The following is a 16,879-nucleotide window of genomic DNA, read 5'->3' on the forward strand; positions in this document are numbered from 1 at the left end:
TCCCTTATCCCCCTGCACCACTGTCTTTGCTAAGTCGTAGTTTTTCTGTGTCCGACTAGGTCTAGTGTCCTTCCGCCTGCGTTCTGGAGCCTGCCAGCACGAAATAATAGTTATTTTTGAAAGTTTGTGTAAAGTGAAAATAAACAGATCATAAAAGTACAGTCACAGAATGTCATTACAGTGATAAAAAACGAAATGTGCAAGCAGACAAATAACAGGTAGATGAGAAATGAATACCGTTGTAATACTGTGGAATAACAAGAAATTTTCTAATTCATGTTTAAAAATTTTAGTTTCATCTTGCTAAAATCCTGCCATCTCTAACTATAAAATAATAGTAGCAAAAGGTGGCATTGGAGAAGCTTGTAATTCCTTGCTTTATACATGGAGTTGAACGCGTGAGTGATAAAATTTAGGATGCAGGAGGGATTCTTAGTGAGCTCTTAATATATTTTGTGTAATAGATTTAATTTGTTTATTAAATTAACAAAGTGAGAAGGATCTCACTTTTATGATCTTGGGGCCCACAATAATTTACATATCTCTGGCTCTTTGGAGAGTCATTTTCAGGTAACTTTCTTCAGCACTAGAAAGGATACATTTTAGAATTTCTCACAAATATAAAAACACCATTTTAGAATAATTATGAAAATAAGACATAATAAAGATTGAGTTCTAGTATGAGCTTAAATGAAATTTTCTTATATAAAGAAATCTAATTTTAGTTATGCAGAATATTTCTCAGAAGAAACATAAGTTGAATATAGGAAGAAAATATATTCATTATCTTCTTTAAAAACATATTAAAACTACACAATAAAACACATATGAATATTAAAGTTAATCTTTCAATAGAAAAAAATACAGTGTCATATACATTGGACCAAATTACAACAAGCAATCCACAGGGTTATTTAGAAAATGCCCCCTGAATTTATCCTAAAGAATTAAAGTCATCATACTATAACAAAATGTGCACCCCCTTGTTCATAGCAGCACAAGTCACAATAGCCAAACTGTGGAACCAACCTAGGTGTCTTGCAATGGATGTGGTCTATATACACAATGGGCTTGCATTCATTCTTAAAGAGGAATGAAATTATGTCATTTGCAGGAAAGCGGATGGAACTTGAGACCATTATGTTAAGTGAAATAAGCCAAACTGAGAAAGTCAAGGGTCATATGTTTTCTTTCATATGGAGTTAAAGAGAGAAAAGGAAAAGGCATGGGGGGAGTCTCATCAAAATAGAAGGGAGATCAATAGAGTAAAGGGATCAGGGGGTGAGAGAAGGGGAGAAAAAGGGAAAACACTGGTGAATGATATTGACTAAGTTATATTATTATATTATGTGCATATACAAATGTTAAAATGAATCCCGCCATTATGTACAACTATAGTTCACCAATAAAAAATATGAAAAAAAAAAAGAAATGCCACTTGAAGGGCGGTAGATATAGTGGGGATGTAGCTCAGTGGTAGAATGGTAGAGCACTTGCCTATCATACACAAGGCCCTGGGTTTGAACCTCAGTACCACACACACACACACACACACACACACACACACACACACACACACAAAAGAAAGAAAAAGTGCCACCTACCACCTGAAAATCCTGTGTAGTAATCATTATCAAGGACCGATGGAACATGAATTTATCTGTGCAACTGCTAATACTAACCAGCTATTAACAAGTGATCTTGTGGAATGATTGAGCTTTCAAAGAAAGCCCTACAAGCAATTCTTTGGCTATTCCCAATTATTAGAAGGCATTCAAACATATCTGAGTGTAGCTTATAGTTAACACCTAAAGAAAGAATACTTGAATAGAAGCCAATTGACTCTTAAAAATGCCAGTATATTCTGATTTCTTCCATGATTCACCTTTCTACCTAATTTGTCTGTGCAAGAGTAGGGTGCAGAGCAAGTGAGAAGGATTTTTATTATTGAATGTGTGTGACTGGCAAGCTGATACAAGTTAGATAGATGGTCTCTATCTCTCTTGCTCCATAAACTTTATTGATTAAAACATTCAAAAACTGACCTAGTTTGATTCTTCTCATTTAATTATCTTTATGTCTGTAAACACCAATGCATCATTCATGGACGAGAAAGAGGTCAACATTGCTGTGTATTAATGATTCCTTTCTTTAAATGGTACCTACTTATTAGTATAAGCACTGGGACTTAGTACATTTCAAATTGGAGTCTGAGAGAAATTGTCTCTGGCATCTCTGATGAAAAGCTACAAGTAAGTGGGCCCCAGACTCAGGTATAACAATTAATGACTAAAATGTTGGGTCCAGTGACTTTGCCTGTAGTTCCAGCTACTCAGGAGGCTGGGATGGGTGAGAAGATCACTCAAGTCCAGGAATTTGAGACCAGCCTGGGCAACATAGTAAGACCCCATCTCGAAATAAATAAATACTGACTAAAATTAGATTTATTATACTTTTCACATACATAGAAAAAGCACAACTCAGTGGTAGGCAATTTGACCATTAAATGACATATTTAAATACTCAAAAATTTGATATTGTTCCCAACTCACTGGCCAAAGTAAGAAATCTGTTCTCCATAGTGCATGGATATTCTTTTATGTCTATACTGACAATGGAAAAAAGTATAAAATGTGTACAAAAGTAACCCCTATACCCATTATATTCGGCTTTAAAGAGTGAATATAGATAATATATAATGTTAAGTGAAAAAGAAAATTACTAAATAGTATATAGAAGAAAAATCTCAATCTTGTTGAGGAAATATTTGTATAATGTATAACTTTTCAATACATAATGAAGTATTTTATAATGCATTTATATACTTACATATTTATATAATATATACATTTTCAATGTTTCAAACCAGTGTCACACATGTCCAGTTTACCTAGAAACTAAGATTAGCATATTTCTTGTAATATTATAGAATTTTTTTTTTTTGTGGTGCTGGGGATTGAACCCAGGGCCTTGTGCATGCAAGGCAGGCACTCTACCAACTGAGCTATATCCCCAGCCATAGAATTTTTGATACTGATAATTAAGTCAGATAAAATTTGACTCATATCTTCACTGTCTAGTTTAAAAATGAGTTCAAAGGGCTGAGGGTATAGCTTAGTGGTGGAGCATTTGGTTAGGATGTACAAGGCCCTATGTTCCACCCAGAACCACACACATACCTACACACAAAGGAATTCAAAAGCAAAAATGAATAGGAACCTCATCTTTAATCTACATATCATCAGGGAGCAAATTTCAGAATCTCCAGCCTTGGACTGATGTGCCCAAATGAAAATTCTGATTCTCAACCATGACAGAAGATATATTCTTCCATGGGCCCCATGAATTCTATGCAATAGTTGATGTTGAATGGCACTCCTGGGAGTTAGGTTACCTACTTGCATCCATCTGCTCAGTCAGCCTACCTACTCTAAGAAGAGAGGGGGGCATGGGAGCAATGAACCAATACAACTCACCCCTCCCAAGTCTATGGGTAACCACACCAGCCCAAACCTTTCCAATGAATGCAGCATAGATACACATTTATCCTCTTCCCTTGGAAGATTCTAAAGTTTGCAGGAAATGAAAAGTCAATCCATATTAATACTTAAATAGTTGACAAATATATAGCAAGTATATACACTTAACTGAGAACATAGTAGTAAAAGTCACAGGAGGAAATCAGAGAGTGTCCCCAGCACCATTATTCCCTGAGAACTACCACCCTCCTCCACATTTTTAATCCCATCTGCCTTATCTCATATGACCTTATCTTGGTGAATAAAACAAATTTAGCCCTTTTTCTAGGAAAACTTAAAGAAGAGTGGAGGAGACATTCAATATGCAACTAAACAAATGTGTACTTACAAATTGATTCAGGGCCTTGAAAGAAATAAACAAGATGCAGCAGGTAGGTATACCGGGTGATGATATGAGAGAAAGCATGAATGAGGAATGGGATTCACCATGAACCCTAAGGGTGAGCAAGAAGCAATGGGAGAGACTGCTGGAGGGAGTGGAAGAAGTTGAGGAAACAGCAGTTCACCAAGGACACAGCACACAGTAGCATTCAATAAGAAAATGTGCAAACTATTGCTAAATCTTCCTTATTGATGAAACTCCTGAAACTGCATTTCTCTAACCATAACTAGACCTAGCATGTCCTCTCAAAAATAATATGTGCATGTTGAATGCTGTTCTTTCTCTGCCACACTCTAAACATAGCTTAACTCAGTCAAATAAAAATGATCCAACAGAATAGGCATCAAAATTCAGGAACGAAGTGAGGAATTTGATCCCTTTGATGATTTGCTGATGAATATGAGTCATAAACTGAACTTAGCCTTTAAAGGCAACAGAAGGAAAATTGCATAGATACCATGGTTACAGTTATGTAAAAAGTATATTTGTGCATTTGTGCATATGGAAGTTTATAAACTAAAAAATGAAGAGAAACAAAATCTAAACAGTTGAATTATTATGGCAGTAGGATTCTAGGTAATTTTTGAGTTTTGAATTCCATGTTATAATATTCTTTTGAGAAATAAGTGGAAATTTTTTAATGAAGCAATTTAAAACAAACACTAGGCCCGCCGTACCACGTGTGTTCGGGCTGGAGTGCTGGTGTTCGCTGCTGTGGATTGGGTCCGCGATTGTCGGATCTGGAGTGCGGAGGCTCCCCGCGGCCTCCCGGACGTCACCATGCCTAAAGTTCCAAAGGGAAAAAGTACAGTACGGGAAAAAAAAGTCATCCATCCATATAGTAGAAAAGCAGCTCAGATTACGAGAGAGGCCCACAAACAGGAAAAAAAAGAAAAGTTGAAGAATGAAAAGGCCTTACGTCTCAATCTTATTGGTGAAAAACTGCAGTGGTTTCAGAATCATCTGGATCCAAAAAAATCGGGGTATTCAAAGAAAGATGCTTGTAAATTAGTTGAAAGGTATTTAAATAGATTTAGCAGTGAGCTGGAGCAGATCGAGTTACATAACAGCATCAAAGACAGGCAGGGACGGCGGCACTTCTCCCGGGAAGCAGTTATCAAGCAGACGATGGAGCGTGAGCGACAGCAGTATGAAGGATATGGCCTTGAGATCCCAGACATTTTAAATGCAAACAATCTGAAAACTTTTAGGGAATGGGATTTTGATCTGAAGAAATTGCCAAACATTAAAATGAGAAAGCTCTGTGCTAATGATGCAGTTCCTAAGAAGGGCAAGAGGAAAACTATTTTAACTGTAGACAAAAATTTAGACGAATTGGAACTAAAAGGTGAATCAGATGACTCAGATGAAGAAATGACTCCAGTAGCTTGATTGTCTTTACTGGAGTTGAAAATAATTTGAGAGCTTCAAGTCACACTCATTAATTTTGGTAAATAATTATCTAGACATAAGAATTTGCTATTTACTTCATTTTCCTGTATAACGAGGGTCCCATTTGTAGTTTAAAAAAATGTTATGATTTTTATTTAAAAATGAAGGCTTTTCATTTATATTGTTGCTAAAATAGGTATAAGTTGTATTAGTCTGTTTTCAATTGCTATAATAAAATACCCAAGGCTAGGTCGGTTGCTTATTAAGAAAAGACATTTCTTTAGCTCATGATTTTGGAGGGTGAAAGTCCAAAGGAACGACCCTGGCAAGGGCCTCTGGTGATATCACTTCATAGTGAATGACATCACAATCCATGCAGGAGGGTGGTGAGACAGGACACCAGAGAATAGGAAGGCTAGTAATGACTTCTTACTAGGCCCACCTGTTAAAGGTACCACCACCTCTTAACATTGCCACACTAGGCACCAAGCTGCCTGTACATGAGCTCTTGAGGGACAAATACCAGAAGTGATCTTTTAAAGACATTTAATCTGAACTTTGTGCAAAGGAAAAGTAATATGTGTGAAGACAAAATGTGTTTTCAGTTTTTTCCTTATGTGGAAAATATGTAGGAAAAATTTGCATAATCTCCCAAATGGGGTGAATGGACAATAACCTGTTTTCTAAGAGATTCCTGTGGACATTTCTTAAATTGTGATAATAATGAACTTGTATTAAACTGATTTCTCTCTTAAACATTAAACCTAATTTCTTTCCTTATAAAATGGGGAAGAATTTGGTTGTGAATTCATATTCATCAGTAGATTATGCATTATCATTTATTTTTTCCTGAGCCAGAGATAAAGGTTAGAAACAGAAGTAATCGGTCTCTGTGGTTATGTTGATCCCCACACTTATATATGTTATCTTTTGACAGAATAAATGATTTAGGCTTGCTCCTTTTGATTCTATATATTTTTTCTACTTTCTCATTGTGAAAAGTGATAAGTTTCTAAAAGGTTAAATTGACATACAACAATATTTCAAGTGCCATGAGAAACATTGATGTATTAGAATTTTGTTAGAGAAAGTAAGCACAAGTATCCTTTAGTGTGTTTTTTAAAGGATGTGATATAAATATATTTATTTTTAAGAAAAGGAAAACATTAATGTATGAGGTTAACTTAATAACTGTTTTGTTAGCAGTTTATATGAAGTGTTATAACTTTTTTACTTTTGAAAATTAAAAATAAAATTTAATTTAAAAAAAAAAAAAAAAAAACACAAACACTAAAATTATTTCATATGGCATCCAAATGTAATCTTTGCCTTAGGCTACAATGGTTAGTGGAAGAAAAAAATCCAAGAAACTGGGGGCTGGAGTTGTGGCTTGATGGTAGAGTGCTTGCCTGGCATGTGTGAGGCCCTGGGTTCAATCCTCAGCAGCATGCATAAATAAAAGATCCATGGGCAACTAAAAAAAGTGTTTAAAAATCCAGGAAACTAAAAAGTTAGGAAACTATTTTCTTTAGACATAAATCCTCCCAATGCACACAGACATATCTAAAACATGTATGTATAGCTCCTAGAACATGTATGTGTAGCTCCTAGAACTCAGGATAGCAATGCTGAAGTGTTCCTCTCCTGGCCTCCCCACTGCCATGTATCTGAATATCCAATACCATTAGCAGCTTTCTTTATCTTTTTGGTCTAAGAGCTGAGACTGCTTCCACCCTCACATAACCCACTTCCTGTCCTCCCCTCCCCTCCCCTCCCCTCCCCTCCCCTCCCCTCTCCTCACCTCTCTTCTCCCCTTGCCCCCGCTCCATATACACTAACATAAATAATCCAAGATGGTGTGGGATCTTGGCCCAAACTGCAGCCAGGCTTAGCCTAAATGAAGTCCCTGATTGGATTAAAGTGATATATCCCTCACCCTATCTGCCTAACAGAAGAAGGGGGGGAACTCTCACTGGTGGAAGACATTATCAGAAGCATTTCTGTATCATTTATATCCAATATTCAGCATGCACTAAAAAAAAATTATTAGACATGCAAAGAGGCAGGGAAAAGTGACTAACAACCAAGAGAAATCAAAACAATCACATTTTGTATGTCTATTTTGGATGTATCTCAGAAATGCAAAGGTACTTTTAATATTACCAATTTAAAGGAAAAAACTATACAATCAACTCAATAGATAAAGAAAAATTGAGGGGTTGGGGTAGAGCGTGCACTTTGCATGCATGAGGGCTGAGGCTCAAACCCTAGCACCAAAAAAAAAAAAAAAAAAAAAAAAAAAAAAAAAAAGTACCAGATAAAGAGAAAATGCATTCAATTAACCCATTCATGATAAGTAACCTTTTAGCAAACCAGGAATAAAAGGAAAGCTCTTTAACTTCATAAAGAAAACCTATAAGAAACCTACCAAAAACCTATAACAAACCTCCTCCTCATCCTCCTTCTTCTTTTTTGTAACAGGGAGTGAACCCAGGGGGTGCTTACCCACTGAGCAACATCCCTAGCCCTTTTTTAAATTTTATTTAGAGACAGGGTCTCGTTGAGTGGCTTAGGGCCTCACTAAGTCGCTGAGGCTGGCTTTGAACTCATGATCCTCCTGCCTCAGTCCCCCGAGTTGCTGGGATCACAGGCATGCCCCACCATGCCCCACCTTCAAACATTATTCTTACTGGTTAAAATCTATTAAGTATGACCTTTACAACAGGAACAATAAGTATGTTTACTGTAACCACTCTATGTGCACGGGAGGTCCCAGCACATAGAAGTAAAAGGAAAAAGTATGAGATTTGCAAAGGGAGAAACAAAACTGTATTAGACAATCCAAATAACTGTAGAAATTTTATCATTAAAAGAGTTTAGGAAGGTGACTAAGTATAAACTGGTTAACAAAAATAAATCCCATTTATACACCTAATAAATACAGGAAATATATATTCTTAAAAGATACCAATTTTCATAAGGAAATTACAAAATACTTAGGAATAAATCTAACACAAAATATGTGATGAACTTTATGGAGAAAAATCATGTGCAGTGCCTGAATGGAGTAGAACTGTGCTGTCCTAAATGGTAGCCACAAGGCACATGAAGCTGTTTAAATTTAAGTATGAATCAATTAAGATTAAATGGCTTTCAGAATTCAGTTTCTTAATCATATTAGCCTTATTTCCAGTGCTCAATGGGCACATATGGTTAGTGACTACCTCTTGGACAGTGAAGATAAAAATATTCATCATCACAGAAAATTCTATTAGGCAGCACTAGACTAGAATATGTCCATCCATTGCATAATTTTCAATTAGAGTGCAATAATTTATAATACATTGTATGTAATACTCTCATAAAGGGAAGCGTGACTTAGTGAGAAATCCAAATTAGGAGTTGTCAAGTTTGCTTATCTTCTAAGAGTTTGTAGGAGATATGTATTTTTTTGTGGAGGACAGGGTTTGCTTGGCATCTGAAGGCCCTTCTGGTATTTTGTGAGTTTCCTCATTATAAAAGCCCCTAAGAGGGCTGGGGTTGTGGCTCAGTGGTAGAGCACTTGCCTAGCATGTGTGATGCACTGGGTTTGAATCTCAGCACCACATATAAATAAATGAATAAAATAAAGGTCCATGAACATCTAAAAATATTTTCAAAAAGCCCCTAAGGGCAGATACTATTCTTCCAGTACCCTGGCAACAAAGATACAGGCGTGAGACCCAAGACTAGCCAATCAGATACTCTCTTTGAAGATCTGAGTCTTGGGTGAGCAGTACATATATGCTAGAATGGCTCAGAGTTCATTCTGGCATGGTTGTCGGTGGCCTCTAGTCTCTAGTGACCACAAAATTATGCCAGTGGCAAGGATCCAGTGGTAGTATCACTATGTAACAGTGACAGCATCTTAATCAAGCCATTCAACCAGGCTCCAGCCTCTGAATTCCTGTTGGTTCCACACTCAATACTCCAGACTTGCCTCTAAGAGCTACCCAGTATCACCCTGATAAATTCTTTTTCTAAGTTTGAGTGCCCCTGAGTTCAATCCCTAGTACCAAAACAAATTTTTTCTAAAAGTATGAGTTGATGTCTTTCCTCTGCAACCACAAACCCTGAGTGATACAAAGTTAGAATGTATCTTTACAGATTGTCTAGTCCAAGTTACTGTGATACATAATATAAACAGAGGCAAATGGAATTATCTCTCTTAACACTTATGTATCTATTAGTTTAGGCTAAGCTACATTGTGGTAAAAACAATGGCCCCACAAGCCTGGCACAGTAGGCATGCCTGTAATCTCAGCAATTTAGGAGACTGAGGCAGGAGGATTGCAAGTTTGAGACCAGCCTCGTCAATTTAGTGAGGACTTCAGCAACTTAGTGAGACCCTGCCTCAAAATGAAAAATAAAAAGGATTAGGGATATGGTTCAGTGGTTAAGCAATCCTGGGTTTGAACAATCCCTAGTACCAAAACAAAACAAAACAAAACAAAAAATGACCCCATAATCACTGTGGCTTGCAAAACCAAAGACTCATTTCTCACGTTAGTGTTCATCATAGCTCAGCTGTGGTTCCATGTCATTTTTTTCTCTCTGGAACCAAGATGATGAATGAGCTAACTGCAGATCTCATTTGTTGAAATGATACCAAAATAAGGCCCCTGCTGGCTCTTATTCCACCCCAAAGGGACATTCATCATTTCTACTCATATTGGGATGTATAATATTCCTAAATGGAAGGGCATGGCAAGTCACATAGCAAAGCCTGATTTGAGTGGTGTAGTGTTCTAGAATTGTCCCACTGGGAAGGTTATTAAATATATGAACAATAATGCAATCTAACATAGCCCTTATGAATCAGGGCTTCATTTCATTAATCTTATAATATTCAAATTTCATAACAAAATGAACATTTATTTTGAATAAATTATTTTTCTGGAGATTAGATTTGAAATGTTAAAAATAGTAACATTTGATTCCATTTATTAAGTTAGATGCAGTGCTTTGAAAGTGTGCAGTGGGCTATGCAGAACCAAAACACACAAGAGCTCACATTGAAATTCTACTCAAAGCAAAAATCTAATTTGTAAAATTGCAGTAAGCATCTCCCATGCTCAGAGTTAAGCCTTGGGGTTTTGAGATATACAAATATAATTAAGATCTGCACAGGAAGCTTGATGGATAGTTAAAGGGAAGAATCAAGTCCATAGATAATATCAAGCATTGATTAAATAGAGGAAAGAGAAAATAGAGAAAGTTGAATGAATAGGCTAAGTGTGAAATCCTCCAACCTAATGGAATTGTGTGAGACAGGGACCACTTGTCAAAAGCCATACAATTTAATTAACTTTTTATCACATATTTTATATGGTAATTTCATACTACATAGTATGTGTATTTGGGAAGAGACATAGTAAAGAAAAAATTGATCTAACTTGATAAGATTCCTAACTTTAGTCTTTATTAAACATGATGGTTCTAGTAAAAAAAAATATTGAATACTTCTTTGACAATTTAAGAAACAAGGGGGACAATATCCATACTTCCTTTTTCTTAAAGGAGAAAAAAATCTTGTGACCTTTCTCTTGTAGATAAGAGTGGGTATCTCACTTTCAAATGTCAGGTTTTGAATGTGGTTAATAAAAATAATTTTTGACACAAAAGTTTGAAGGAGTGTAATTGTAACAGATATAAATATTAAACTGTTTATGCAAATTCAGTTACAATGCACTTTAAAGGTCAGTATAGATTCTTTGATTAGTAAAGTACAGTTTACTTCTTGAATTAAAAAGAGAACTTGTGAAAGAAACCAGACATAAACAGTCACATATTACATGACTCCAATTCTATGAAATGTCCAGGATAGACAAATCCATGGAGACAGAAAGTAGATTGATGGTTGCCAGGAGCTGGGGAAAGGGGAGACTAGGAAGTGACTGCTGATTGTATCAGGTTTCTTCTTGGGAATAATGAAAAGATTCCAGAATTAGATAATGGTGACAGCTGCACAACTTTGTGAACATACTAAAAGTCACTGAACGATAACAAATAAATAAATAAGTACACATAAATTTTTAAAAACTCCTGAGTTGCAGAATTTGAGTTGTGTGTGTGTGTGTGTGTGTTAGAGAGAGAGAGAGAGAGAGAGAGAGAGAGAGAGAGAGAGAGAGAGAGAGAGAGATTTGGAGGAGATTATTTTTAAAGAATCACTGCTAGAATTATGGACATATAATCAAGTATAGTCTGTAATACATAATAATGTATAACTAAGCCAACAACAAAATCACTAAACAATGTTAGTTTTGGTAACATCTTTCAACTATATTCCTTATTAAACACTTGTAGGGGATTCTGGCAAATAAAACAATGAGCAAACTTAATTTTATTTTTGTCCTCCCTTATTTCCATGACAATGCTACTGAAGCTGGAGAAAAGATAGCCTCTTAACAAATGCTGCTGGGAAAACTGGATAGCTATATGTAGAAGAATGAAGCCAGATCCCTACCTTTCACCCTGCACAAAAATCAACTTGAAATGTATCAAAGTCTAGGAATTAGATCAGAAACAGTGAAACTGCCAGAAGAAAACAGGGCATAGATACTGACTTCCTTATTAAAACTCTGAAAGCTCAAGAAATAAACCCAAGAATCAATAAATAAGTGGGACTGCATTAAATTGAAGTTTCTGCAAAATAAAGGAAACAATTTTAAGAGCATGAAGAGAGAGCCTACAGAATGGGGAAAAAACTTTGCCAACTACTTCAACAGGGGGTTAATAACCACAATATATAAAGAGCTGAAATAAAACTTCACACCAAAAAAAACCAATAACCTACTCAAATGGGTGAAATATCTAGAGAGATATTCCTCAAAAGAAGAAAGATAAATGACTGGCAAATATATTTTAAAGAGTTAAACATCCTTGGTAATCAGAAAGTTGATTTCACATCACCCCAGTTAGAATGGCAATCATCAAGAACATAAATAATTGCTAGTGAGAATGTGAAGGAAAAGGTACATTTATACATTTTTAGTGGAACTGCAAATTAGTACAACCACTTTGGAAAGCAACGTGGGAATTTCTCAAAAGATTAGGAATGGAACCATCGTATGATCCAGCTATCCCATTCCTTAATATTTATCCAAAAGAGCTAGAATCAGCATACTATAGTGATAAATGCATACCAATGTTTAGAGCAACATAACCCACAATATCCAAATTATGGAACCAGCCTAGGTGCTCATCAACAGATGAATGAATAAGAAAAATGTGGTATACCAAGTTTGTTCTACATATGGTTCTACTTAGCCATAAAGAATGAAATTATTGAAATTATGGAAATGATGGCAATTATAGCATTTGCTGGTAAATGGATGGAACTGAAGAACATCATTCTGAATGAAATAAGCCAAACTCAGAAAGTCAAGGGTCAAATATTTTCTCTCACATGTGGAAGCTAGAGAGATAAAAGGAATAATAAAAGGGGGAATTTGTGAAAATAGAAGAGAGAATAGTAGAGTAGAAGTAGAGGACCAAGGGTGAGGAAGGAGGGGAGGCAAAGAGGAAGAATGGGAAATAAAGTTGACAAAATTATGCTATGTGCATGTGTGACTATATCACAATGCATTTCAATTTTGTATATAACTATAATGCACCAACTAAAAAATAAATAAATAGAAGGAAGACCAATAGAATAGAGGGAAGGGATGGGGAAGAAGGGAAAGAAGGAAGGGGACAGTACTAGGGATTAAAATTGAGGAAATATGCTATATGCATTTATGACTAGAACAAAATGATCCCCACTACTATGTATAACTGCAATGCACTAAAAATATTTTTAAGAAGTTAATTAATAATAAATATTTTTTTAAGGAAAAGGAAACAGAGGCCAGGCATGGTGGCCCACTCCAGTAATCCCAGTGGCTCAGGAGGCTAAGGCATGAAGGATCATGAGTGCAAAGCCAGCCTCAGCAACAAAGTGAGGTGTTAAGCAACTCAGTCTCTAAATGGAATACAAAAAGGGCTGGGGATGTGGCTCAGTGGTCAAGTGTCTCTGAGTTCAATCCCTGGTACCAAAAAAAAAAACAAAAACAAAAACAAAAACGAAAACCTCGAAAAAAATTGAAAAAGTTTTATTGCTTTGGTAGCAAAGGAGAAACACATGGGACTCTTGTTCCAGAGACTGTGATTCTGCCCATCAGAGGGAGCAGGGGACTTTTAAAGAGGTGATTCAAAGGCTACATCCCGAGTGTTCTCTGTACAGAGTTGTAATTCACTTATTAATTTGGGAGGCAGTCATTTCTTAGATCTTCTGGCACCATTTCAAGTCTCAATTACTGAATTACTTTGTTCCTGAGGAGGGTGTGTGCTCAAGGGCTGGTAACTCTGCCTAGGATGGGGAAGAAAGGTAATCCTGTTTCCTCAGACTAGAGAGGGAAAGATTAGGGAGGGGGAGAAAGAGAGGAACAGAAAAACATCCATTAAAAAAATAAGTCAAAGGGACAGAGCAGCAAGTACTATATTCAAAGCACAAGATAATAAATATATTTAAATGATTAAAAAGCACATTTTTGAAGGTTTTCTATATCTAGGGATTGGGGATATGCTGTGAACCAAAAAGACAAAGATCTCTGATCCCACAGAATTCATGGTTTAGTGGAAGGAGACAAACAATCATATGAAAACCAAGGCACTGTACTGCAATAGTAAATAAGCTCTTTGAAAAAAATCAGAAAAGGTGTTAGGGAATGTAGGGAATAGCCAGGGAAAGCCTTACTTCCTAAGGTAACATTTGAACCAGGGCTTGAGAAAGTAAATTATTAGAAATCTGTGGTAAGAGTATTCCAGGCAGAAGCAACAGGAAGTGCAAAGACCCTGTGGCAGGAGTGTGCTTGGCACTGCCAAAAGGTAGCAAGGAGGCCAGTGTGACTAAGTCCAGTCCATATCAATGGGGGAAGGGAAGTAGTGAGGAAGGAGCTGGAAAAGGTAACAAGGGTTTTCAGGCCACTGTAAAATCTATCACTTTTTCTTGGAGATAAGAGCCAACAGAGAGACTGAGTAAAGGAGTGACATGACCTGTTTTGCATATGTCCCAGGATCACTTTGGCTATTGTGTCGGAAATATACTTAAGGGATAAGAATGGAAGTCAGACAATCTCTTAGCAGATTATATGTATGGTGATTAGTCATCCAGGTGACAATTGGCCACACAGGTGGTGACGATGATGATGGCTTAGAATCAGGATAGAGGCAGAGAACATATATGTGGTTGGATTCTGGAATGTGTGTGTGTGTGTGTGTGTGTGTGTGTGTGTGTGTGTGTGTGTGTGGTGCTCATGCATATGTTGCTGAGGAACAAATTCAGGGCCTGTGCATGCTAAACATATGTTCTACCACTGAACTACAGCCCCAGTCCCATGGATATTTAAAAAATGTTACTGAAGTATTATTAACACACACTAAAATTCACTTGTTAAATGCAGTTCAATGATTTTTAAACAAATTTACAAAGTTGTCCAGCCATCAGCACAATCCAATTTTAGAACACTTCTATTACCACAAAAGGATCCCTTGTGCCCATCTGTAATCACCCATTCCCAACACCAGTCCCAGATAATCACAAATTTATTTTCTTTCTCTATGTGTTTGCTTATTCTGAACATATAGCAATGGAGTCATATGTGTGTTTTTGTTTTGTTTCTGTTTTGTGGTACTGGGGATCAAACTCAGGGTTTCACACATGCGAGGCAAGGACTATACCACTGAGCTATACCACCAGGCTTTTGTGACTATCTTCTTTGACTTCGCATGGAACTAGATAAGATCACCAAAGGGGAGGTAGATTTAGAAGGGGTCCAAGGACTAAAACCTGGGACATTCCAAAGTTAAAATGTCAGGAAAGTAAAGAGGTACCAGCAAATGATACTGAGATGGAGTGGCCAATGAGAGAGAAAACCAGGGAGTGTTGAACCAACTGCAAACCACAAGAAAAGTGTTCTCAAGGAGGAAGCGGGTACGTCAAATGCTGCTGATGGTCTCAAAGCTAAGAATCATACTCTGAATTCAGCAACATGAATGGTGGAGGTAGTTGGTGACCTAGGCAAATGCAGAGCGCAACATTAGCTAGGAACTGGGACAATTCATCCAAATGTAGAGACAGGAAGGCAGAATTCATAGGCCCAGCTGCAGCAAACAAGAAAATGTTTCACAAATGTTAATATGCACAGGAATCACTGAGACTTGGTGAAATGTTACATTCAGATTTGGTAGGTCTGGGATGGAGCCAATGTTTCTGTATTTGCTCCTAGGTGATAATTGTGCCAGTAATCCAAAGGCCTCACTGTGAAGAACAAGAACGTATGATTTAAACTGCAGTTATTACAAGTTTCTTTGCTGAGTACAGATCTAACTAGGAACATAGATGTCAACCGCTCAGGATGGATTCTAAAGGATTTTCCATTTTCCAGGGACTTAATAGCATTGATAGTTGAGCTCAAATCTCTGGCTTGAAAAGCAGAGAGGAAACAGAAGGAACAATGACTTTGGATTCCCTCATAGCCCTATGAGCAGCATGCAAGTGGGAGGGCCTTCCATGCAGAAACACAAATGACAGGGACCAGGAAATTGTCCCAAGAGCTTCAATTTTTTACCTGTTATTGGTCTGGCTATTGTGCCTCCCAAAAGCCCCCTTTAAGGAAGACTGCCATTATTTCTCCATTACATGTAATAATAAATTGGGACACTAAAAATGCAGAAGGAGTCAATGAGATAAATACCCAAAGAGACCCTGTCTTCAATTTCTTTTCTCAGTTCAACTGATTTTCTGGTAACAGTTTATTGAAATTCAATTCATATACCATATGATTTGCCCACTTATTTTTAAATTTTTTGAAATAATTCACCCATTTAAAGTGTGTAATTCAATGGTGTTTAGCCTACTCATAGACCTGTGCATCCATCACAATAAATTTTTTCATTTGTTATATAATTACATTTATTAATTTATTTTTGGTGCAGGGTATTGAACCAAGGTCCTTGAGGATGCTAAGCACTGATACATAAAAAACACAAAAATTATATATATTAATGGGGTACCATGTGATGTTTCAATACATGTATATATAATTAGGTTAAATATATCTATCTTCTCAAACATTTATTACTTCTTTATGGCAAAAACATTCAAAATACTTTCTTCTAACTTTTTGAGATATGCAGTACCCAATAGTCATTACCCCACCAGACAACAGCACCCTAGAACTTCTTACCACAATCTAACTGCAACTTAGTACCCACTGATCAACCTTGGTCAACCCGTTGATTACAATCAATCTTAGGACATTTTTATCACCTCCCCCTAAAAAACCCTGAACGCTTTAACCACTGTCTCATTTTTAAATGGTATAGATGTCCACTAAAATGTCTTGAAACATTCTGCTCAGCCATCTATGAGATATCACAAAGCTGAGGGGCAAAAGTCCATCTATTGAATGAAAACAAAACTACAAAAATAGAAATCATCAGACTGAAAAGATACTACAAACAAGAAAAGACAAGCTAGCTCAGT

At 36.6% G+C, this 16,879-nt stretch overlaps 1 protein-coding gene across 1 annotated transcript; it reads left to right on the forward strand.

Annotated features, from left to right (window-relative positions):
• Positions 1-4,595: 4,595 nt before the first annotated feature.
• LOC306651210 (translation machinery-associated protein 16) lies at positions 4,596-5,456 on the forward strand. The gene has a single exon (XM_079123679.1). The coding sequence runs from the start codon at positions 4,702-4,704 to the stop codon at positions 5,311-5,313; it is 612 nt and encodes a 203-aa protein (XP_078979805.1). The 5' UTR covers positions 4,596-4,701; the 3' UTR covers positions 5,314-5,456.
• The last annotated feature ends 11,423 nt before the right edge of the window (positions 5,457-16,879 follow it).

Source organism: Sciurus vulgaris (assembly GCF_902686455.1).
Source record: "Sciurus vulgaris genome assembly, chromosome: X".
Lineage (NCBI taxonomy): Eukaryota > Metazoa > Chordata > Mammalia > Rodentia > Sciuridae > Sciurus > Sciurus vulgaris.

What these genes read in the sequence shown, in the direction of transcription:
- LOC306651210 (XM_079123679.1), top strand. Translation starts at nt 4,702, where the DNA reads ATGCCTAAAGTTCCAAAGGGAAAAAGTACAGTACGGGAAAAAAAAGTC.